This window comes from Aythya marila (assembly GCF_965140915.1).
Source record: "Aythya marila genome assembly, chromosome: 1".
Classification (NCBI taxonomy): domain Eukaryota; kingdom Metazoa; phylum Chordata; class Aves; order Anseriformes; family Anatidae; genus Aythya; species Aythya marila.
The window spans coordinates 56,667,181-56,693,157 of NC_139042.1; the positions used below are offsets into that span (position 1 = coordinate 56,667,181).

Consider the following 25,977-nt stretch of genomic DNA (forward strand, 5'->3'; position numbering starts at 1 on the left):
TATGTCCAATTCGCAACCTGTCAGCAGGTACACATGCAGCAAGGGACAGAAGAGGAGGCTTTTAACACTTTCCAAGGAAAACAAATAACTGAAGCAAAAAAAGTTGTTCTTGTGAGCTTAACAACACATGTAATCTGGGAACTACTCAATGCATAGAATGCTTGTTTCCATTTTCACCTCGTGAAGTGCATATGTTTCATAAATATAATATAAGCCAATATTAAAATGCAAATATAGTTAGAGGGAGATATAAAATGTGTATTTCTGATTTTCAAGAAGAAACTGTATAGACAAGTGGGCATCATCAGATAAATGCTTTGGGGACATGTATCCATTGTAATGACTATATGGACAGTGTGAGAGAAAATCACAGGATCATAGAATCATCTAGGTTGGAACAGACCTTCATGATCACCAAGTCCAACCATTAACCTGGCCTACTGAGTACCATCACTACACCATGTCCCTTAGTGCCACATCCACATCTCTTAAATACCTCCCAGGATGGAGACTCTACCACTTCCCTGGGCAGCCTGTTCCAATCACCAGAGCCCACAATTCTCTGTGCAGAAATTCTTTCTAATATCCAATCTGAACCTCCACTGGCACAACTTGAGGCCTTTTCCTTGCACCTTGTCACTTGTTACCAGAGAAAAGAGACCAACAATGTCCTCCCTGCAACTCCTTTCAAGTAGCTTTAGAGAGCAATGGGATGTTCTCTCAGCTTCCTTTTCTCCAGAACAAACAATCCCTGTTCCCTCGGTTGTTCCTCATAGATCTCACAGATTTAATCTGCTGTCACAAGTCATGAAAATAAATATTTACCTTTATCGTAAGGGATGTTTTTACTAGTGCTAAAGGAACGTTTTGAATGGTCAGAATCCCACTGCTTGATGCAAAGAGATCATGATTCAAAGGCTCAAGATGAAGGAAGCTGGGCAACTAGCTCGGGTTTGCTTTGTCTGGATATGTTAGCATTCAGATAGAGGAAATGGTCTGGTTTCTTAACTTTATAGCTTAAATTCTCAGGAGGGATCCATCTCTGACTACTGTAATGGCTGTTACATTTTTTTTAAAGAAACTTCCCATAAAAGCTTCTGTTTAAACCAGTAGCTTTTCTTCATCCCAGCATGCACAGTGAAAGTTACATTTATGTTTCCACGTTCAGACATGGTCAGGAAGAGTCAAGTTAGCTAATGAGATACCACAACCACATCTGACTGCCCTATGGGGATGAGGATTGATTAAGCCCAGCATTTTGTTATTTGCACATCATTATTTAGTAGAAGGCACTGCTCTGAGACTTGGAATTGCCGTGGAATTGCTGGTCTCTAGAGGATCACATTGATTGCAAGTACATAAAAGATGGTATTGGTACATTACTTAGAGAATATGCTACAACTGTGGTAGAAAAAAAAGGAACATAGAGATAAATGAAATACTGCCTTATGATGACCTCACTTCTCCAGACAGTGAAAAGTGTATTTGTATCCTCCTTTCCACTCTTTCACATGAGGAGTGTGTGTCAAGTGACAAAACACCCCTTAAGGAAAAAAAATAAAAATAAAGGAAATATGTCTCAAATGGAATAACATGCAGAGCTATTGTCAGAAAAAAAAATAAAAAGTAGATGCAGTGAGTTGACTGTATTTTTTGCCAACTGACACTTTAATGAAAAATAAATTGATACAGTTAATCTAATCAATATCAGTCTAATCAGTATCAATACCTCTCATCAGCATGGAAGTTAATCTTTAACTGTATTCATTGGAAAGGTCACGGACAGTGTAATTGTGGAAGGTGTGACTGTAAAGAAGGATGGACTGGGAAGAAGTGTGAACATCCACGGTCTTGTCCATTGTCAGCTGAGGAAAGTGCTAAGAAATGCCAAGGAAATTCTAATTTACCTTGCTCTGGAAGAGGTAAGCATTTTCATGCTCTAGAAACATACCTCCACCAAAAGAATTTTTACAGGTTTCCAGCATTACTAGAACTGAAATATGTGGAATCTCTTGGCTTACTGTGGATAAGTCAGACCTGCATAATTTATGAGCTATTTGTAAGGGAGGACAAGAATAAAAAGGGCACCTATTTTTACTGTCATCTATTGCACTCTATTTTATGTTACTTGTTACTTGCCTCAATATTTTGGGGGGGAGTTTGCAAGGAAGCTTTGAAGTTTCGTTGCAATTAAGTCTTGCTATGGATATATTGAAAAAATGAAATTATTCTTTGCATTCTTTGACAGAAACAGCAATGATTTTCAGTCTGTGTAAAATGCTGTGGCACCATTGTGATAGAACTGTTCAGATTCACACTGCCAAAGAACTTGCCCTAACGAATGCAGCACTGATTTCTAAAATACAGTTATTCTTTAGTGCAGTTTCCTAGTTAGCCACTGGCTTTTCATTTGAAATCATTTCTTTGTGACACTGTAGCCTTTTAAAATCTCTGACTGAAAAAATATACAAACTCATAGGTACAATTGAAATGCACATTGCAAACAAAATGAAACATTGTTCAGAAGGACAAGGACCTGCTAATTTTCATTCTCACTGTGTGAAATGTGTTTCTTGTAGAGAACAGAGAGAACGGTAAATATGACACAGACTTTTGCTAGAGCTGGCAATTGAAGTTGTTATGAATTCTGCTCACTTAATGTTTGCTGGGAAAGGTCTAACGCTGGTATTGAATTATTACATTTGACCCTAAATGTCATTTCATTTGCAACTGCTTCTTCCAATCATACTGTCTAACATATTCAGAAATTGTAGGCTGTCCACCCAAGTTAGCACTGTCATAATTATATTTTTCTCCTCCTGTAAACGTGTATAACTCATAACTTAGTAAATGCAGGATTAATTGTATCTTAAAAGAAATATGTGTTAGCAGACTGTTGCCCTTTTTTTTTTTTTTTTAAATTACAGTTTTCCACTGGATTACATCTTGCTATTATTGCTAAAAATTCTCAATGGAATTTATGGGCACAAGTTAGATGGAACATGATCATCTCAATCAGTTAATAAGGGAAGACTGACCAATGTCATCTAGCTGGGCTCCTTATTGTCCTTATTGTGCAATATCCTTATATCCAAATAAGGAGAGAGAAGGATTTGAAGGATGGACTATTTGCTGGATAAGGAATTGGCTGGATGGACACACCCAGAGAGATGTGGTCAATGGCTCTAAGTCCAGGTGGAAGTCATGATGAGTGTGTCCCTCAAGGGTCTGTCTTGGCACCAGTACTGTTTAGTATCTTTATCAATGACATAGACAGTGGGATCGAGTGAACCCTCAGCAAGTTTGCAGATGACACCAAGCTGAGTTGTACAGTCAATACAGCAGAAGGAAGGGATGCTATCCAAAGAGACCTGGGCAAGCTTGAGAAGTGGGCTCACGTGAACCTCAGGAGGTTCAACAAGTCCAAGTGCAAGGTTGGTGCAATCCCAGACAGGAGGACAGGCTGGGAGAAGAACTCACTGAGTGCAGCCCTGCGGAGAGACAGGTTTGGGGATTCTGGCAGATGAAAAGTCAATATGAGCCAGCAGGCAAGCTTAAGAAGTGGGCCCACATGAACCTCAAGAGGTTCAACAAGTCCAAGTGCCAGGTGCTGCACCTGGACTGGGGCAACCCCAGGCATGAGTACAGACTGGGAGAAGAACTCATTGAGAGCAGCCCTGCAGAGAAGAACTTGGTGGTTTTGGTGGATGAAGAGCTTGACATGAGCCAGCAGTGTGTGCTTGCAGTCCAGAAGTCCAACTGTATCCTGGGCTGCATCAACAGACGGGTGGCCAGCCAGCTGAGGGAGGAGATTGTCCCCCTCTGCTCTTCCCTTGTGAGGCCCCACCTGGAGTCTTGCATCCAGGTCTGAGGTCCCCAGCACAAGAAAGATGTGGGGTTGTTACTGGTCCCAGGGGAGGGCTAGGAAGATGATTTAAGGGCTGGAGCATCTCTTCTTTGAAGACAGGCTGAGTGAGCTGGAGTTGTTCATGGCTGAGAGTTGTTCATGGCTGAGAGAGCCATCCCCAGTCTGGGGAGGCCTTACTGCGGCCTTTCACTACCTAAAGGGGTCTTACAAAGAAGATGGAGAAGACTGACCTTTTACATGGGTAGAGAGTTACAGAACAAGGGGGAATGGTTTTAAACTAAAACAGAGGAGAACTTTCGATTATATATTAGGAGGAAATTCTTCACTCAGAGGGTGCTGAGGCACTGGAATAGGTTGCCCAGAGAAGTTGTGGATGCCCCACCCAAGGCCAGATAGAACGAGAACCTGGGCAATGTCCAGATAGAATGAGGACCTTCCATGGATCTGGGTGATCTTTAAGGTCCCTTCTGCTGAGCCGTTCTATGATTCTATGATCTTTAGGGAATTCAGTGCATTTCGTTTATCATGCTTGCAATAATTATAACTAAAACAAACTAGACTTGTCTTTTTTTTTTTTTTTCTTTTCTCATCTGCATCTCTAGGAGTTGTGTATGTTGTGCAATTAGAGTCAGTTATATTATTTGCATAACAAAGCCTGAACTCTGCATTCACTGCTAAAAAAGAAAAAGTATCATACATTTTGAGTCAGATGACAAAGAAAAAAAAGAACGATAGTGATAAGAATAAGTTTGATGTGAATAAAAACACAGTCTTAAATTATAAAACATTGTTCCGTTTAGATTTTAAATTTTGAAAAGTCTTACAAAGTATAATGGGAAATGTGAGTTTAAAGCTCACTTTTAATGTTAATGTTTAACTGATTTTAATGTCAATAATTCTATCCTCTTGGCTTTCTGAAAACAAAACAAAACAGAACAAAACAAATCCAACAGTGTTATATTGATGCAGTAGGAGGGAAATAAGTCCCTTTCAAGTGAATTCATTTAACTGTTCTGGTGGTCAAAATTTTATAATAAAATACAAAATGCTGGAACAAAAGGTTTAATTGATAGCAGTTTTCACTGAACTTTGTCAATTTTCTTTGATTATTTTTTGAGAATACTGAGTGTTAGGAGGAGTGCAAAAGGCACAGAAGTGTGTCTAGGGCATAGTATGATAGGCAGCTGCTGTAATGAAGAAACAAAGAGTTTTGCATTCTACACCTGAAAAAAAATATCCTTAAAAACTCTCATTTTTGACAATGGAATGTGGTATCTCATTTTAATTCTATGAATAATTTTGTTTATGAAAGTGGGAGAGAAAAGGAGAAAGGACTAATTTTAGACTAATAATTTGTAATTTGCTCTGGTTTGTTTTGTTTTGTTTTGCTTTTTTTCGAGCCTGGACTCCCTGGATTTCCTCTTTCCACTATATTGTGGATATAATTAAAATTGTAGGAAGTTTCCTGTACTGCTGAAAGGATATAGGTGTTTAGTTGCTATGAAAAAAAAGTCAAAAAAAAAAAAAAATTAATTAAACTTAAAAATTAAATTTAAAAAAATTTAACTTGCACAGTTAAATTCTTTGGTCCCATTTGAAAATTCTACTAATTGTCATTATAGCTCATCATGAGCAGAATTTACATAAATTAAGGATTTCCAATCAAAACTTATGGGAGTGGGAAAGGCCATGTAATACAAGTTTTTCTGAAGTCAGGAGCAAGCAATGTTCCGGAAGTGAAGCACGGAATGCACGGAAGGGAAGGTTCCAAAGAAAATTGAAGTGTTTCTTTTCCATGTAAACATTATTCTTTTGATGACTTCCTTGTAATATTTTTATGTTGGCTACAAGGACAGTAAGTGTACAAGGACACCATGGCACTGCTGGTGAAGTTGAGTATATATGAGTAAATATAATGGCCTTACTTAATAGGATATTTTAGTAAGGTAGTTCATATATGGAGTAGAACACATAACGAAGAGCCCTGAAATGCTGCTGCAGTTTATGATTTTGTCCTGTATTGTGTGTCCTTGAAGACTGCTTTCTGCTCACTTTTTTGTTTCCTTTTGTTTCTTTTCTACCTTTTCTACCTTCCTTTCCTACCTTTTCTTTCTAGGTTAGTCAACAGCAATTCTGATAGCTGACAGACTCTTTTGTAACCACTTTTATGTTCTTGGATAAATACATTGAAAGAAAAAGCATTCTTATGATTTTTAATGGCATTACAGTTAGCCATAATGTATTGCGGGAAACAGGAAAGAAAGATAGAATTATTATAATTCATAATGTGTTTTTTTTTTTTTTAAAATTCTTCTTTTTCTATAGTCTCTGCCTAAATGCTAAGATATGCTCAGATTTTCAAGTAGAGGAGGTTGAAACTGTGATGCCCTTTTCCCAAGATTAACACAATTTATATTTTTGTTGATGGCACTTTCTTGTTGAAATGTTAAGTATGATTTCAAAGTTAAGTATGATTTCAAAATGTGATAATTCTTCACTTAAACAGTGCACAAATAAAATTCCTTGCTGCCTCAATAAGTATTGAAAAAATATTATTTCAAAACCCATCTGGCCATGTTTTTATTTTTATTTTTATTTTATTTTATTTTTTGTGCATTTTTCAAGACTTTCTTATATGGAAGACTACAAAACTCCCAATGATTTAGTCCTTGAAATCTTCAGTAATAATTACAGAAGGTGAAACAAACAAACAAACAAAACCCACAAATCCTCTAAATAATTCATAAAAAGAGGTATGGAATTTATATATTTTTATGTCAGAGATTCGAGGTGGTGAGGGTTACATAAAAATTTTGTCATTTGTTTTACCTTATAACATTTTATAACATTAGCACAAAAATAATGGCAAAATTATACACTTCAAAAACTGTTAATCAATCTGAGGGACGAAAATCTTCCATCTTTGAACTTTATTTTGAGAAGATGCTTATTTTATACCTTATGTTCTGCTTTTAAATGTAGTAATGATTAGAATGTTTAGAAAAGGACAGAGAATGTTAAACCAATATTACTCTTTTTTATGATTCAATATAAGTTTTTTTATGATTCAGTCATCCAATATTTTTGTAATATTAACTTTTCCTATAAAGTTCCAGATTTTTAACTAAGTGTTCCCAAATTTTTATTATTCACTTATGATGCAAATTATGTTCCTCCATAAGCAGGAAAAGAGAAGACATCAGTAATGCAAAGTAAGAAAATTATTTGTTGCCTGTGATACCCAAATTTAAAGTTAAGTGTTTAATATATCAAGGGTACATGAAAGTTGTACTAAAACATTTAGAGAGTTAAAAGGAAGCTGTTAAGAACATGACCTGATTTGATCAGCACCATCCATAAAATGCTGGAATACAATCTCTCAATCTGTCTTTTGCTCTCCAGAGAGCAGATGAACCAAGGTACTTCTATTCCAGGTTTTAATTCCCTTCCTGATTTTCCCCAGTTACTCACAGGAATAACGAACTTCATGGATGCTGATCAACATGTGGAGACAGCAGAGAAGCTGCCAAAAATATCTTTCAGCATGGTCTTCTATTTCTTAGCTGCTTCAAGTAGGTGGAGATAGAAGGCTTTATATTGGCATGCTGAGCAGTAAGTGGGAATTTCTGTACTCTTAAATGATGTTATAAAGACAGAAGAAATATATATCCTCTCAGTTACATCAATCAGGCTGTCTTTACTTTCAGTAGTTCCAGTTATATATAAAGGGAGGGATCAGATGACAATTTTGGGAATTCAAACACACTATCACTAGGTACTTTCCAAAAATGACTTTCCATAAAAAGCATGTTGAGGAGGAGGAGAGTTTCTAGCTGGCTTCATTCATATAAAATGTGTAATACCTTCTACACTTTTATTCCTGAGAGTGTTTTTTTTTCACTTGCTACATGATTTTCATTATAGATGCAATATTTTAATAATAAAAGTCTGTCCCTTTTAAGAACACACTGTACAACAAGACCAGTGTCAAAGATAAAGGAGAAGACATAGCAAAAAGTTCTTATGGTAGGAATAAAGAGATAATTTATTGTTATCAGGATTAAGGGACAAGACAAACCACTTTTCTATCTTTATAATGCACATCACTCACTTGAGTTTCCCCTTAGGGCAAAAAGCAGATGTCAAAATAATTATTGCAAATAAGCCGTGAGGAAGAGAAGTGAAAATAGAAAGAGTAGATTTTGAGAATACTAGATCATAGCTTTCTTTTTCTTTTTAATAATCTTGTTCTCTTCACTTATCCTAAGTGAAGACAGCCATCCCATGGCAGTGATTCAAAGAAAAATAAATGACAAATCTTCTTATTGGTAGTGTCTTATGCCATTTTAATCTCATTTCTATAATTGCTTTTATTTATTTTTCATATGGAGAGAAAGAGACTATTTCTTTATCCATGAAATTCCCTTTATGCTTTTACTCTAGCAATGAATATCTAAAGTACAATTTTTTTGGATTCTGTATTGATTTTTTTTTCAAACTCTCCTAAGTCCCACTTATCAAAATATTAAATTTGTTATATAACATTTTGACAGTTTTCTCCCCATAGTTACGTTACGGTAACTTTGCTGTTTCTTCTCTGTAGAACTATCAGAAAGCATTGGAGTTAGTGTAAGAGCAACAGTGCTCAGTGCATTATTACAGATTCCCCGTGGTGAACTGACAGTGAATCAATCCCATGTGTTCAGTGCTGGGTTCTGTAATGTATATTTCTATTTTGCAAGATACCATCTCCTGGAGTCTAGAAACAGAACTTAGGGACAAGGATCAGTGACAACCCTGAAGAGCAGTGCCACTGCCCAGTGGCTGCTGCAAAGTCCTAATACATTTGGGGATATCTTGGCTGTACTATTGTATTATTATATCACAGAATCACAGAATCATCTAGGTTGGAGGAGACCTCCAAGACCACCTAGTCCAACCTCTGACCTAACACTAACAAGTCCTTCACTAAACTATGTCACTAAGCTCTAAGTCTAAACATCTTTTAAAGACCTCCAGGGATGGTGACTCAACCACTTCCCTGGGTAGCCTATTCCAATGCCTAACAACCCTTTCAGTAAAGAAGTTTTTCCTAATATCCAACCTAAACCTCCTGTGGCACAACTTCAGCCCATTCTCCCTCATACTGTCCCCAGTCATGTGGGAGAATAGACCAACCCCCACCTTGCTACAGCCTCCTATATTGTTTATGTTGCTCTGGAACATAGATCCTCAAATCCTTGGTTGACACAGGAGATATTGCAAATTGATACAACATACCATGTCATGCAGAAGGAAAGAGAAATCTACATGCAATTAATCATATCTGTGTATCAACAGGAGTAGAAATGAGATATAAAGATGCATGCTAAAAAAAAAAAAAAAAAAAAAAAAGGAAAAAGAGGGAACTACGTTGTTTTCTTCTGAGCTTTGTGATGACTTACCCAACTGGTCATGAATATGACATAAAAAAATAAATCAGTTTGTAAATAATTTCTGGGATTAGATCTTCAACTACTATAGTTTCATATAAACCTATGGTGGATGTTGTTCAGTAGATCTTCATGATCTTACATTTTTAAACCTGGATGCAAACCAGTTCATCTGCCCAATCCCTGGAAGTGTTCAAGGCCAGGCTGGATGGGGCTTTGAGCAACCTGGTCTGGTGGGAAGTGTCCCTGCCCATAGCAGGGGGGTTGGAAGTGGGTGATCTTTACCATACCTTCCAACCCAAACCATTCTGTGATTCTATGATCTCTCTGTCAGATAAATCCCTACAGAGGTATGATGCCTTACAAGGACCAAAGGGCTGCTGGTGGGAACCAGTTCTGTGCTTTCATCACTGGAGCCGTCTTTACCATTATTTTATGTCCTCACAGTTCTGGTTCTTTTTTTCTAAGTGCAGATATTAATTAAGAACTTTGGGGTTCCTGTCTAGAATGATATTGTCAAAAATGACCAAGTGAAAAAATCTTGTATATTTATTAAGTACCTATAGAAAAACATATTTTTTAAAGACTTTTAAAGCTTATTGACTCAGAATAGCAAGGTTGTAGTAGAAGTTGCAATTTGAGTAATTCAGTATACTTTATATATGACAGGATGGGATTACAGAAGAAAAGTGTAAACAAACCTAAGGTAAAATCTAGGTTACTATCCCTGATACCAGCTCCTTATTGCAGCCTCTTACTATGCAAATTGCACTGTTTAATTGAAGTGTAAATTACTCTAATATACATCATCTCTGAATTTGGCCTGCTGTTTTCATTCATTTTGCATGACCCCTGCATTCTGAAGGAGGTCTTAATTAAAGCACTATAGTAGATAGTCTGGCAGCAAATAATGTTATTAGCTGGTGTAACAAGAACAGAACATAAATGCAAGTCATGCGTCCAAGTGAGCATCTCTAGCTTTAAGATTGAGCTCCATTATTCATCTACTCTTCACTTCAAGCAGAGATGCACTCTTACTGTGCTAGTACTTTAATGCCAGATGAGCAGTGTTATACAATTTGGTATACCCTTATAGGCTGGACTAGCATTCCTAAGTCCACTTGTTATCTGCTGAAGTCTAAGAAAAAAAAATAATAATAATAATAATTGTACCACCCTCTCTCTTTTATTTTTCTTCCTTCCTTCCTTCCTTCCTTCCTTCCTTCCTTCCTTCCTTCCTTCCTTCCTTCCTTCCTTCCTTCCTCTCTCTCTCTCTCTCTCTCTTTCTCTCTCTCTCTCTTTCTCTCTCTCTCTCTTTCTCAGTAATAAATACTTGGTTCAGGAAGTACTTTTTGTTTTCCAATTAAGTGTTCTTTTTTTTTAATCTGTTCTGGTAGACGTAGGGTGTGTTGGAAGTTGTCTGTTTCTGAGATGTGGATGATATTTGCTAGATAGGTCCTCAAAATATTTTGTAATAGAATGTGTGAATGTTCTGAAGTTTCCCGCTGATTTTCAAAGTGGGAAATTTGCAAAGAGGTAAAGAACAGAGGAAAAGTAACATGTCTATTTTATGATGATACTTAGGAAAGAGGGTTGTGGGATAAAATCAGCAGCATAACATTCATGGCTCGCAGAGTACCTACCATGGATTCCTCTTTACAATGAAAATGACTTGCTCTTTTTCAGTATAGTACTTCTAGATTCAAATACCTTTCTTTTTATTCTTGCCAGTAAGAAAAAGTGCAAGACAAAACAAATTCTGATGTTTAAATGGATCTGTAAGATGCAGGCAGAATTATTTATATATGATATGTTTATATAGTTATTTATATACAAGTACATTATTATTACTGAGTAAGGATCAGAGAGCAGACTATCAAAGGTTATGCTTTGGTCTGCTTCAGACCATCTAATCAAGAGAGGATGTAAATGAAGCCTTTTGCAGATAGCTGAAGGAAACCTCAAGATTGTTGTCCTTGCTACACAGAGGCAAATTCAGTCACCTTGATACCTGCTGGATGATCAGGAGAACTCAATGCAAGTAATCCAAATCTCTGGCATAATTGGAAGAAAATTTCATGACAAAAGTGGGCCAGCATGGGGGTCATGTCGTCATCAGGCTGTTTTCTGTCACCTTTGAAAGACTGGTGACTGGGGGAGGGTTCATGATGATTGAAGAAAGGTAAAACCAAAGGCAATTACAGGTCAGTCAGCTTAATCTCTATCTCTGGGAAAGTGAGAGCAAATCCTCCTGGAAGATATTTCCAGCTACATGAAGGATAAAATGTTGTCTATAAACACAGAACATGGAGATTTACCAAGGGCAGTTAATGCTTGACTATCCCGATTTCCTTCTGTATATATAAGAGGAGAGGAGAGAATGTTGTATACCTTGTCTGTAGCAAAACCTTTAACACAGTCTCCTGGATTATCCGTATAGTCAAATTGACAAGATGTGGACTGGCTAGATGGATGGATGGAAAAGTGACTGGTCTGTTGGTCACAAGGAATGGTGATCTGCAGAACAAAGTCCCTCTGGTAGATGATTAGTAACGGTAACCAACCCTCACAGGAGTTGATATGAGAGACAGTAATTGTTCAACATCATTGTTAACTTAGATAATGAGACAAAGTGCACTACTGACAAGTTTGTGGATAATAGGAAATGGGGAGTAGAAGGCGATACACTGGAAGGTGAGACTACTATTGGGAAGGACCTGGACAGGCTTGGAAAGATGGGCTGACAAAAATTTCAGCAAGGCAAATGGAAAATCCTATATCTGGGAGGATTTGCGTCATAAGAGTTAATACAGTGGCTAAGAATGGATAGGGCACAAAAGACACAAATCTGTAAAAAGTTGGACTTCATTCCTTTCACTTCTTGAGAGGAATTTATTTTTCTGATGGCTGCACAAGTTATCCACATGATAGTTCTCCCTTATTCTCTCAGTCAGTGCCTCTGAAATGCTACCTTCTCTGAACACATCAAAATTTTCCTCTTGCATGTGAAATGTTCTTCCTTCTTCTTGTTCTCTTCATTTTAATTATTGCTCCAGCAGACAAAGATGACCTCTTTCATCTGTGAAAGACATCTGTGAAAGAACTTGAAGGCCAGGTCTTTCTTCTTTCTGACATCCATATTCTGCACATACTCTCTTCAGTATCCCAATCTTGCCTAAGTGTTCTCGGCCTGTATTTTCCCATTTTGGATTGGTGGGATTCTCCTGCTGTTTCCAAAACACTCAGCGATTGTTAGAGTGTCTTCTGACATAGATGGCATTATTTGTTCAGGCACCCCTGTTTCTTAAAATTTTTGAACTTCTTCTTAAGCCAAGCAGGAAGCATAATTTTAAAAAAAGAAAAAAAAAGCATAATGTGTTTACCTTATGGCCATTCAATATAAAAATCTTAGCTTGGGAATTATTATTCAGAAAAAGAGTATGTGAGAAATAATATTTTTGACATGTTATGGTGTGTAAGTTTAGGTTAAACTTTCACAGTGATGTGTATCAGTAGATGATGCATGTACCCTAGAAGAATTTCCCGTATATTAATAAGATGTAATAGGTCACAGACTTAAGCTATCAGGCCAACTTATGCTGTTTACAATTGAAAGATTGGGGTTAGTATTCAAAAAGTTCATGCAAAGCTTTGCATAAGTGGATACGGCAAGTGCTACACTTGGCAGCAGGCTGGCAATGTTGGAACATTTCCCTGTAGTGGATTGCTGTAATTACCATAATTGCCATTACCTAATCAAAGAATGGACTGACACTCATTTGTGCTAGACTTCCTTTGAATCTTTTGTCTAGTCTGTCTCTTTCATTTGATTGTATGGTGGGCTGAATACAGACCCGCAACACATCAACACCTTTGATGGATAGTGTGTGTTTGCAGAGTCTAGAAAAGCAATGTATTGTTGTGAATGCTAGATGGAAGAATCGCATACACTTAAGTAGAAAGTCCTGATAGTCAGAAGTTTGCAATAACATTTCTTTAGTTTCTGTTGAAGGATGCCTAACAAACATCAAATATGCTTGTTTTGATATACCAATATCATTCGTAAAGAGGTAGAACATAAGATTTTTTTTTCTATTCACAGAAGACAAGAACCAATTAAAATTAATAATAATTTTAAAAGTAGATTAGATTTTTTGCTGCTCCAAGGTGTCATCCTATTTTGATTCACTTCAAAAATTATCTTTAACCTGAAGTCAGGATTCTGCAAGTCCTGAGTACTTGCAGAAATATGGGAATGATTCACACTGCAGACAAAGTTATTCATTAGAACGTGCAAGGGCAGTTGTCTGATGGAATATTTATGCAATGCATACGAGGCAAGAGAGAAATGCAGGTTCATCTTGCATCTTTGGAAATATAGCAGGTGTGCAAAACAAAAGTACCTGTAAGTATCATCTCTCTGATTACTTTGATGTATCAAGTATTTGTAGTTTGATCACAGTAACAGGAGACCTTCCAAACAAATCCCTGCTGGAAAAACAAGAAGCAGCTGAAGTATGTGTACATGTTTATATGTGAGAGCTGATTAAATTTCACAGCTTGTTGACCAGAAAAATATCTGATAGAAAGTCATGAAGTTGTTTATTGCCACAAAAATTGAAATGAAAGCCAGTATTGTTGAAAAATTTTGCTAACATCCTCATAATAAATGTATGTATATTGAAACATTACTGAATGAGTCAGCTTGCATTTGCAAATGCAGAGCTGACTGGTGTATGCACAACAAAGCATTTATTTTTTTTTAACCTGTAGAGATGCATACTGTAAGGGGAAAAAAAATCAAGACATCATGTTAAATATATGTTAGTTAATGTAAACACAGTAGAATATTCTGTGTGACGTTCATATTTCGAATTTAGCTAGTTATCCACTTTGAAATATTTCAGCCTTTGTTTTCAGTGGAATGACAGTACCTTCAGGTGCGAGGCAATCTTTCCATTAATTTTATATTTCTGTGTCACTAAAAGATGAATGTTCATAATTCCTACTTTTCTCTGCTGTCCTTAATGAGAGTGGCTCTCAGGCTAATCTTCAGATGCCTTCATCTGGGTTCTATGAATTTCACCAGTTTATGAAATTGTTTACCCCAACTGTAATGTTGTATTACACTGCAAATAATATTAATAGATGTCTGTGTGGGCTGGAGAGAAGAACCTCTGCTGCTGATATCTGGATATGAGTCCTTGTTCTGAATTGTAGTTTATGGATTGTTTCAAGCTGCCTTAGCAGTGACATCCAGACTAGAAAATTAAACAGTGCTGTGGATCCTCCCCAGGCACTGCAGCTTGTTTGCCTGTAATGTCAAATTGTTAGAACAATCACTGGTCTACTTCTGCCCTGTGCCAGCTAGTATTCTTTCCAAACAATTCCTGCTTATAGTACAGGAATTAGCGTGGGCTAGTTGACTGGTCCCAGCAGGCAGCCTGGATGAGGCCACCTTCAAGGAAGACAGCTCTGTAGTATGGATGCCAGTTCTTGTGTGCCAGATGGCCCCAGTGCCAGGGAACAGTCCCAATACCATTTAACTGACTAGTAAAGAGACATCTATCAAACACTGTGCTGTTGTTATAACAGTGAAGACTGACCTTCGTTCTGCACTGTGGTTGGTACATGTGTAGCCCACAGGAAAAAATGAAAGAAAGAGGAGTCTCCAGTGCACTTTGCCAAAGGCCTGCTGCCTATTGTGAAGCCGCTACCTACTCTCAGACTTTTCCAAGACAGCAGATTATGTAAAATAAATGGATCGGTGCTGTCCCCAAATTGATTTTGTATAGTGAAACAGAAAATAAATAGATTCCCAGGTTGACTGAGTAGTTAGATTTCTTCCTTCTTTTGTGCTTATATAAAAAAATCACTTAAAAATACCTTAAAGGCCCTGAAAAATCAAATGGAAGCAGTCTTTTTAGCTGAAAATGGTTAAGAATCAAAAGGGTTTGGGGTTTTGGTGAATACTGTAAGACACTTTGCTTTCCAGAAGCTATGTTTTGGAAAAGAAGCCTGCAATGCATGGTGTGCATTGCACAAATTTCCATGATAGAAAAATGAAACCTCCCTTCATCTATACACTTTTCTTAGCTGGGTTTAGACTAGACCAGATTCCAGCCTGAATAATGCTTACTTACTTGTCTGTCTCATAGTTTCCTGTTTGAGGTGTTTGCAATTTCTCTTCAAGTATTCTGCTATGTAATGTTTATGGTTGCAGAATGAGTTATTCCACTCCCACAGTAAATGTGTATCAGTAAAGCACATTTAAAGTATATAGATACAAAGATTGAAAAATTCTTTCAATTCTGTAAGGGATAAAGACATTAAAAAGCTAAGCAATCTATTTTTTGTGATAGACAAAAATAATCTAACATGTTTTATCAATAGTTATATTCTGGTTTAGCTAAATTCTAGTAAAGTGCTATTTACTAGCTTTGAATGAAGCACTGACGGATATAATAGAGATGTAGGTATTTGTAAGAGTCAAAAAACTACAAGGGAAATTTATGAAGTTAGTGAATATAATTTTCAAAGTATGTAGACTTTCCTATCAGGAAGAAAAATCCAACTTGTTTAGTAAAGTACTTTTAAGAAATTAAGATATTTAGTAAGTGACAAATTTAAGTCAGTGTGATCTTGATATTTTAATTGACTTTTTCTTTTGCTACTTTTTGAGGCTGCTGTTATAGTACAAAGGAACACAGTGATCAATTATATTATTTACAAGGAAAAAAATAAATTAATTAAAAAAAAAAAAAAAAACCAAAGAATGGACTAAGTTGCAAGAGCATGTAATATTTGATTAATTTATTATTTTTACTAAAGAAATTAAAAAGAAAATGTTTATGAGTTGCTGTCTATTAAGAACTGTCTTTTAAAATATTTTCTTTAGAAAAGCAGTTCTCTAGTGTTTCAAATGTCTGTCAAACACCGGTTGGTGAAACTTGGCAACATTTTCTATACGGACAGTGCTTTTGAAGTATTTTGTACCCCGTGATTGTACAAACAGTTGTAACCTTGCTTTCAGTAGAAAACTGAAACAACATCATAAGCTGCACAAAGAGAGTGGGAGATGAGAAAGTGCTTCCTTACTTTTAAGAGATCTGTGTATTATGAGAACCAAGTACAGACTGGACTAAATATTTTAACTGGAAGCAAGGAGCCTGAGAAGAAGTGAGATTGAAGGAAGTATTCTGATGTCTCACTGAGAGTTTTTGCAGTTATCAGAGGAAAGTAGGAAGTATAATTAGCAACTAGGAACCTAAATACTTTCTGAAGTCTTTGTTGGATATAAGTTTAAGTATCTATATGAAACCTTGGGAAATAACTGTGGTAAAAATGTTTTCTGCAGTTTATGGTTGGAGGAATTGGTGCAAAGTTCAGTGCTGGTTCAACATCAAGAAACGTCAGGCTGAAAGCCAGTCTTCATGCTAAGAAAATCTTAACAAAATTTTCTTCCAAGTCAAAATCTTTGTCCCAGAAGGTGTGAATCTCTTTCTGTGATACTGTTTCTCACAGGCGAACTAGAAATTGCTGTAATATATTATCTCATTTTTGTTTCCTGAATGTCATTATTGAATTTCTTTTACAGGAACTGCTGCAGTTTTTCTAAGTAATAGGTCCATTGGTTCAAATGTTCTGCCCTTTCATTGCCATCTTAATTTGTCCGGTGTTCAAAATACTTTAAGCAGACAGCTTTGTCAGTTCTGTTAGGAGCATTACTTTATGGCACACTTGAAGTCTGATATTTGGCTTTGTCTGTGTTCTTTTTAGTTTGTCATACAGATCATACTTCAGAGAACCAATAAAGCAAGACATGACCCAAAAAAAAAATAATAAAAAAAAAAATTAAATCATAAATTCTGTGAAATTTACTGGAATTTCAGCTTTCCAGCTCTAAAATTGAAAGCTTTGTGTTGGGTAAAACAAAACGAAACAGCTATCTGACTATTATAGCGGCTTTCAGAAAGATATATATTAAATCCAGGAAATTGCTGCCATAAAAATATTAATAATACCTGAATCTGCTAACTCTGTGACATGGAGCCAGAGAAGGGCAGCCAAATGAGTTGCTAAACATTAATGGTTTTATTTTGTTTCATTTTATTTTATTTTACTTATTTATTAACTGGGTAATGGACATGGATTTAAAACCCAAGTATCTGATCCTAATTTACTATTTTCTGATAACACTACATGAATGCCCTTTATTTATCATATTTGTAATATAATAAAATAAGCATATAGTTTAATTATAAAAATAATGCTCATTATAAATCAGTCCTTGCTCAAATATCTGCTTCAGAAGGACAACATTTTACTCAATTAATGTTTTAGGAAATGTGCACAGAACTGAACATCAACCTCTGTAAGTCTAATACATTCCTTTTCTCTGCCAGTTTACTCATGAATTTTTTGAATGCATCTTCTGCCTCTTTTGGGCAGGCCAACTTTGGAAATATATAAACACACATGCTTTTCTCCTCGTTGTGAAAGGTGATCATTTTGCCAGTGCAGTGTATGTGTATCAGACTGTGGAACATACATACAAAAAAAAAAAAAAAACCTTCTTTCTAATCAGGTCATGAAACTGCCTTGTTCCTAGAAGGGACTTGTGCCCAAACACATTAGACACAATGTCTACTGGATGTTAAAGGGAAACCTGGAACATACCTGGTTTCTTAAATTACCATTGGACTCTAGAATATAGTACATGAAAGTGGAAACCTTACCACAAGGACCAACTTACAAACAGTGCTACTTATTAGTGCTGCCAGTAGATGGCATTCTTTATATTAACTAAATAACCAATAGTTTGAAACGTGTTTGTTGGTGTTTTGGGGGGGATGGGTGTGGGAGTAAGGTTGACAGACATTCCCTCTTTAAAGTATTGGAATTTTCACAGAAATCCTGCCTATCTATTTTGAAATGGTTCATCAAATTTCATTATTTCCGTTCAACTATTTATTTATTTATTTATTTATTGTCCAAAATGAAACAGTCATTTCAGATTCATGTAAATATGTAATTCATATGATGTGGTAATTTTTCTTTTTGTTTGTGTGAGAAAGAAGGATTTTTTATTTTTAGAATAATAAAAACAATATATAACAAGGAACTGAAAGTTTAATTTTGCTGCTTTCATTCAATAAAATTACTGTAAGAGGTATTTATTTTTTTTGGGGGGGGGGGGAGGGAGGGGCTATTACTTACTGTCCACAGAACCTACAGGCTGTAGCAGATTTGTCATATGCCTGGGGAATAACCTAGTAACCTGAGTCCAGGTGTAACTTATAGATCACTAATCTTTCTTTCTTTCTTTCTTTCCTTCCTTCCTTCCTTCCTTCCTTCCTTCCTTCCTTCCTTCCTTCCTTCCTTCCTTCCTTCCTTTTTTTTTTTTTTTTTTCCTTTTGAAAACTTAACCCAAATCCCAAGGAGGTGTTTGTTGACAACAGAATGTTTTTGAGCTCTTTCAGTGGATAATAAAATGAGAGGGCTGCTCACAAAGTAAGATACTTTGATGGAAGCTAACCTGAAGATTTTTAGAGCAATAGTAATATTGGAATCCATGACCTTTGCAATGATAAATGAGATACTGAAGTGTAAAAGATATTTCAAGAAATGTTGCGTTACAAAATATATCACATATTTGACTGCATAATCCAGATATTGATCCTTGTGGCTGTTGTGTGTGCTGAATGTTTATATCATAGGCACAGCCAGTAGGTAGGAAGTGGACACACCTAAAGGCTCGTGCACTACAAGTCTAATGTCTAGGATACTGGAGTAATGTACACTTGGTTAAATTTGGAATCATATGCAAACGGAGTCCATCACTTAGTGCTTTTACACCATTGTTTACCCAGATGTGAACTTGAAGTGAGTGTGGGCAGCAGCAGATCAGATTCTAGGCAAATGAGCCTCCTCTGGTTCTCTTCTGATTCAAAATCCTGTAGTATCCACTCTAGTTGGAGGAGGTACTATCAAACAGTGATGCTGAATATATGTCTACAAAGTAAGTGATTCATATTGGGAATATCTTCATTTCTGAAGTTTGAACGGCAGTGATTTTTCAGTCCCTAATAGTGTAGAGTAGCGTCAAACTGAAGAACTAGGTGGAAAGATCCTCTGTCCCAGTAAGTCAACTGGGCTTAGACTTACTGCATAGGCTTAGACTGTGTAATACTGAAGAAACAAAATAATTAAAGTTTTACTTTGCTGCACATTTTTCTAACTGGACAAAATCTTATATTACCCCTGAGGTCATCAAAAGTCCTGCATGCAGTAAGCTGGTCACAGTGTCACTGGATAGAAAGGATACGGTGGTGATTCTTGTCATGATGCTGTAGTTGAGCATCAAGTTGAGAGTCAAGGAAAAACAAAAGTCTTTTAATTATGTTTATGATTATGGGCAAAATATCTGTAGAAGGGTTGTTCAGGTCACACGTAATGCTCTGCTACTCAGCGATTATTCCATTTACCTAATCTATGTTGGAAATGTCCTTCACAAAGGCTAATTAGTTACTGAAGATGCTGGCACATGAACTTGTCCCAAATATTACCCTACTACATGAAGAACTGCGTTAATTTTTTGGAGCTTAAGAAGTCAGAAATGTATCCTTCACTGCACAGAGGTTCAGATTTTGATGCAGATTATGCACTGGAACACATTTGAAGAGCAGTTAGAAGTGTCTCTCACCTTTTGAAGCTTCATATAAGATTTAAGTTAACAGTGAAAGGAATTAATATAAACAGAAATATCACAAACATGCAGACTTATGATTTTATGTATGTAGTGGCATACTTGAGTTCTGTTTGCTGCAGATATATCAGATTAATCTACATGGACTTCAATGTTTGTTGTGATTAGCAAACTTGATTTGGTTATCTTTAATCCTTGCCTTTATCAAAAAGCACAGGCTACAAATCTGTGTTTTATCATTATTGAAATGATAATTAATTTGAGCTGGCATGCAAATGTTATAAATTCTAGATCTTTTCATTCAAGCTTTTACCTCTACTTACATTTTTTTTGGGCTTGTACCCAAATGAGTAATAGTTCTGTTTTATTAATTTCAGAATGTTTTAATACTTAAAAGCTGTTGCATAAGCAAGAAATATGCTGATCTTTTTTCACTCTTCTGGATGTATGAAGAATTAGGTGGTTAGTCTGAACAGCCTGCACTTTATTTTGTGTTAGGTAGATTTTATTTCATATCACAGATTCAGTGATATTTATTGATACCTCTCTGTGACCTTATTACCGATCCGTTTTCAATTTGAATGTGATGCACCATGGATTACTATCTGATATAGATATTTGCAATAAATAATCAACTCAGAGGCATCTTGATCTCATATATGTGATATACTGAATTTCTTTATTGGCGTCTGACACTCATTACTCATAGGTGACTGATTTTTGACTGGAGATATCACAGTAATGTTATGGTCAAGAATGTATTTGTCTAGTTTTTGTGAGGGTGTAGATGAGTAGTAATTGAATAATAAAGAGCCAATGATTATTTTATAAACATTTCATGTAATTAACACAGGAAAAAAGAAAAAAAAGGTAATGACAAGTAGAAGGTAAATCATAAAAAGTATAAATATATCTTTCTTATTTCCTTATCATTAATAGTTCTTTGGAGGCAACGGCAACCAAGCAAAAGAACATAAATAATAGCTCTAAAGATACACATGGAAGGGCATCATAAATATAAAAATGAATACATTCATTAGTATTTATATTTATATAAATATAAAAATGAATACATACATTTCTGAGGCCTAAAATGAAGTGTATAATGATGAGCAGTTGTATTAAAATCAAATCAAAACCTGTAAGAATCTATAACTTGTAGAATTATCTAACATGTCAAACTTAGAGCATTAATACAGTTCCTTTCTTAGGTTATCTCAGAGACCATCAGCCTTTTAGGTAGGAAGCTTGCACAAAGAACTGTCAAGGATGACCTAGTAAGCAGATATTCTATAGGTGGGAACAAGTAATCTACAAGTGTTTGTTCTCCTGTTCAGCAGTTTGTTTTGTTTAAGTTGTAAATTCTTAAGATTAAAGTTTATTTTCTTTATAGCAAACAGTTATAAAACTTCGCATGATGGGTTTCGGTACGCTAGAGTTAGAAACGATGCTGAAATGCAAACAGAACCTCAAACCTTAGCTAATGGTAAATAACATCTATATTAAATCTGAGGCTCTTTTTGATGTGAATGATAATTCATAGTGACTGACCTTATAGATCGTGCTTACTGCTACGGCATATTGACTGTCATTTTGTGATATGGCAAGTACAGCTGCATTTCTGAAGAGCTTTTTCTGAGGTGGTATATGTTCTTTTTCAACAGGAGTGACTCATTTAATCACAAACTAAAGATTGTGACATTTTCAAGTATATTGTGTCTTATCCACGTGGATTATTGTATACTCTTCAGTGTTATACGTTGACTGAATTCAGACAGCAAGGTAGTGTAATCTTGTCTAGATTCGTTTAAAAGGATTGTGGAGCAGTAGTTCCTTTAGATAATAGAGTGTGATAATGATTTGGTCTACTTAAAAACTTGTAAAAAGGAAACAGAGGGGTGACTATTTCACAACTCTTTCTTATAAGCTCTAAAAAGGCTATTCCACCTTTCATAACAGCAAGTTTTCTTTGGGCTTTCACATGCCCAGATTTCCAGTAGCAAGATGTCTAACCATAATGTGGATTGTTATAGGCAATACAATTTTTTGAGGTTTTGAATATTCAAATTAAAAACAATTTCCTGTTGTCTTGCTTGTGCCCCCATTTAAAAACTTGTATCTGTGAATAGATGAGATTTACTTGCACAGGCACTTTTAGAAAGTGAATCTCATGTTCAAAAGCTTGAAGATTCACACTCTAATTGCTATTAAACAGTGTCGTAGCTTGATTCATCAGACTGGCAAAATTTTTCAGTCTCCCTCTAGAGGCAGTAAATATGCCAGTGAATGACCTGATTACAATCTTTACATTGAATTACTACATTACATTGAATCAGTAAGGACTGCATTGCTAAAGGCTCTGTATATTTTATAGAGAATTTGTTATGGTTTCTAAAACTCTTTGTCAGTATCACAAATACCTTGTGCCTAGTGCAGAAAATTCTGCAGAACTGAAATTTCAGAATGGGTAATACCCTTGAATTCTGATGAGCATTTTCCATATAGTTTTACATGTAAGAGGCCTTCAGGGAGTTCTTCATTCATTCTTTGGGGAGAAAATTATATCTACATCTCTTCAACAAGTTTTTGCAGAATAATTGCCATAGTAATGATAAATTTCTATAGTATGATCTGTCTAATAATGGCAGAAATGTCAGTATAAGGCACTATCATAAATAACAAATAAGTCATATAATAAATGTATCATGTAGATCTTCACTCAGCTTTTTAAAATTCCATTGGGGACAGTGGGGGCTGAGTTCAGAAACCTTTATGGCAAGGTAAATGTTCCTGCTGTATCTGAGTATTTATATACAGCTCAGTAGTGAAGCACTAAAACACGAGGATAAACTCTAAATAATGTAAAATTGCACCTAGTGCAAGAAAATAAAATGTAAAAAAAAAAATGATGGAAAATATCCATCTTATTTTCATACTGTACTGGGTACAGGTGCCACTTTCAGCCAGTTCCAATGGCCCCAACACAGGGGATGGCCAGGTCCAGCAGCCAAGATGGTGGCACCTCATGGAAAATACATGTAAGAAAAAGCAGAAAACAATGGATCTGGGCCCATGGCAAGCCCACACTGGGGAAGGTTTATCCTCAAGGACTGTGGGAAGAACCCATGGTGAGGCAGGGTAAAAGTGTGAGGAGGAAGGAAAAGCAGAGAGGAGCTGTTACGGGCTAACCACAGCCCCATTCCCCATTCTTTTTGCTTGTCAGTACCTGAATTACTAACTAAATACCTATTCTAATTGGAAGTTAATTAATTTTCCCTAAGCTGAGTCTGCTTTGCCCACACTGGCAATAGGTCAGCAATCTTCCTGTCTTTATCTCAGTCCATGAGCTTTTGAACTCTTTTTTTTTTTTTTTTTTTTTTTTTTTCTTCCCTATTTTCTCTCCCATCCCATTTTCATCATTTGTATACATTTGTATAGGGCAGGGTGTCAGTTTGGGCCAGGTGGGCCAAGTCCTTTCCCACTTTATCTATTCTGTGATTTTAAAACACGTGGAACTCAGACTCCTTTTTTCTCTCCTCACAAATGTTAAGAGAACGTTTGGTGAAGATTGTTAGTTGTGAGAGCTAAACCCAAATCTCTGTTTTTCCATAGATTAGGAGACAGAGCACTGTGGTGGTGATTGTTTTGTGGGGAGAATGCATGCTATAGTCTCTTTCTGGCCTCTGAGAAGTGTTACTGAAAGCTAATAGAGGCGGACCAAATTATGCCTGATGTTGGATCACCTGATATATTGTGTTCTGATGCAGTAGCTGCACTGAAGATAAGCATCATGCATACAACTGAATGAGAACAGTCATCACCTATTAGTGTAAATGTTCTTTTTTTTGGTGCATTTTACTTAAACCCATTCAAGGCTTAGCCAAGTTATTCCACAAGGCATTTCTATACAATTTCTGTTTATTGTGAGGGGACTATCAATAGTGCACTTTAAATAATTTTCACATTTTTTTTTTCTTAAGGTGTATACAGTACAGTCAACTGCTAACATCTTGTTGAAGAATTAAAGAATAAGAACATGTGGCTAAGGCTATGCAAAAGTTGGTTAAGTTATCAATATGGAGTTTCATGTCTCAGCACATAAAAAAAAAGGAAGGGTAGGAACTTAATTTTTCTTAATAGTACAATGGATTGTACTATTTTTAATTTGGTGCAATTCCATTATTTCCTGATTTGCACTACTTCAAGAAGACGAATGTTTCTCCTTTTCTGTTCTCATTCAGAATTTTAGGAAAGTGTTTGGTAAAGATTTGTAATTGACAAGTGTAAATCCAAATGTTCTTGTTTTAGTGAATTTAAAGCTGAAAAGACATTTGACATCATATGTTTAGATTCCATACAGATATTTAGGTACTGTGGTCATGAGTTTCTGTTTGACTTATGAACAAAACTGTATTTTCAAGAAAGGTCTATGACCCTGAATGGAAGGTAAATATATTACTTTCTCTGTTAGTGTTCTGGTGATTAAGCAGATCCATTACTATAAGCATTTGCAATATAAATGCCCAACGAGACATTGATATTGTCTCTTCTTATTCCACGTTTGTAAATGATTATTTCATACTAAGCAAAAATATGAATTTTTCTATGTATTTACACAGAGATTAAAAACAGTTGGAAAGAAGGTTCTTTTCAATTTTTTTCTCCTCTTCTTTTTTCTGCTTCATGTGATTTAAAAAAACAACAACAGTACTTACTGGTATGTACTACCTTTTTTCAGCATGTCTATTTTAACCTATGGCATTGGAATTTAGCAAAACTATGTATCCTGGAAAAAAAACAACAAAGGATAGGCTAAAGTGCTTTCACAGGTAAAAACAGATGTCTTATGAATGAGCAAAGACTTATTAACAGAGAAACAGAAATGACTGAGACTTTCAAAAACTTTTTTTCATTTGTTTGTGTGGGATTTTTTTTTTCCACTGTCAACTTTGTTATTAAAACACCCAGATGTTGAGATAATATTGTGGATGATAATAATGCAAGGAATAGGACCTGTCCTCTTTTCCAAAAAGCCCCCAAGAATAGTTCTTTCAATTAGGCATGTAGCCAAGTGTATTAGACACATTTGTACACTTCCTGAAGCTGTTTGAAGTGCTATGAATTTACCAAGCAATACATCACAGGATAGTTTTGTAGTTTTGCTCATAGCTCCAAGGTAACCTCTTGTTTCAGTCTCCTGAGTGGTAGCTCACATCCTTCTTAGTGTTTGCCTTCAGAAATACGACATTTGCTCTAAGGAAGAATAAAATACATGGTTATGGAAGCATAAAATACATGATGACTCCATGGTGAGTCTTTTAAATCACACTATTTGTGTGAGATTAGCTTGCATAATGACAAACTAATGATTCTATTGTGTCTATATGTTTAATAAACTAAATCAAAGTTTATATTTAGGCACTGAATTTAGTCACAGGCTCTCACAGGCCTAGTTTCAGTTACTCCGTGATGATTTGTATTCTCTTAGTGCCTCTGATCTCCACTTGTGAGTTGGCAGCAGCATTAAGCAGCAGTAAGCACTCTATGCCCACTCTAGGCAACATGTGATAGCTCTTGTCTCACAGGTTTCTTGTTTAAGGAAGGACCGTTCTGTTTTGTTGACAATGAATAACAGAATATGGAAGACAAAATGAACATTGCCTTCTTAGGCTTAGTGGTAGCTGAGATTTAAAATGTTCTTTTGTTTTACATATTATCAGTTGCATTGTCTATTTCTCTGCTCCAGGGTTGAACAAACTATGTTTTTTTTTTTGTTGTTTTTTTTTGTTTTTTTATTGTGAAGCCCAGTAAGAAATATATAACAGGGTACTTAAAAACAGCAGGAAAGAATATTCCAAACTTTTAGCCTGAATTACTGAGTAACACCTGCTCTCACTGCTTGTAATGGGGCTGAATAACCTCCATAATTGACTACCACCTTAGTGGAACAACGAAGAGTAATTACAAGT

The 25,977-nt window shown here is 35.9% G+C and overlaps 1 protein-coding gene across 1 annotated transcript in view; it reads left to right on the forward strand.

Annotated features, from left to right (window-relative positions):
• The window catches only part of ITGBL1 (integrin subunit beta like 1), a gene marked incomplete at its 5' end in the record, with an annotated part of 146,147 nt that overhangs the window by 73,972 nt on the left and 46,198 nt on the right, over positions 1 to 25,977 (forward strand). The window contains one exon of the mRNA XM_082784743.1: positions 1,776 to 1,922. Coding sequence (XP_082640869.1) covers positions 1,776 to 1,922 — 147 coding nt within the window. The remainder of the gene's footprint in view (positions 1 to 1,775; positions 1,923 to 25,977) is intronic.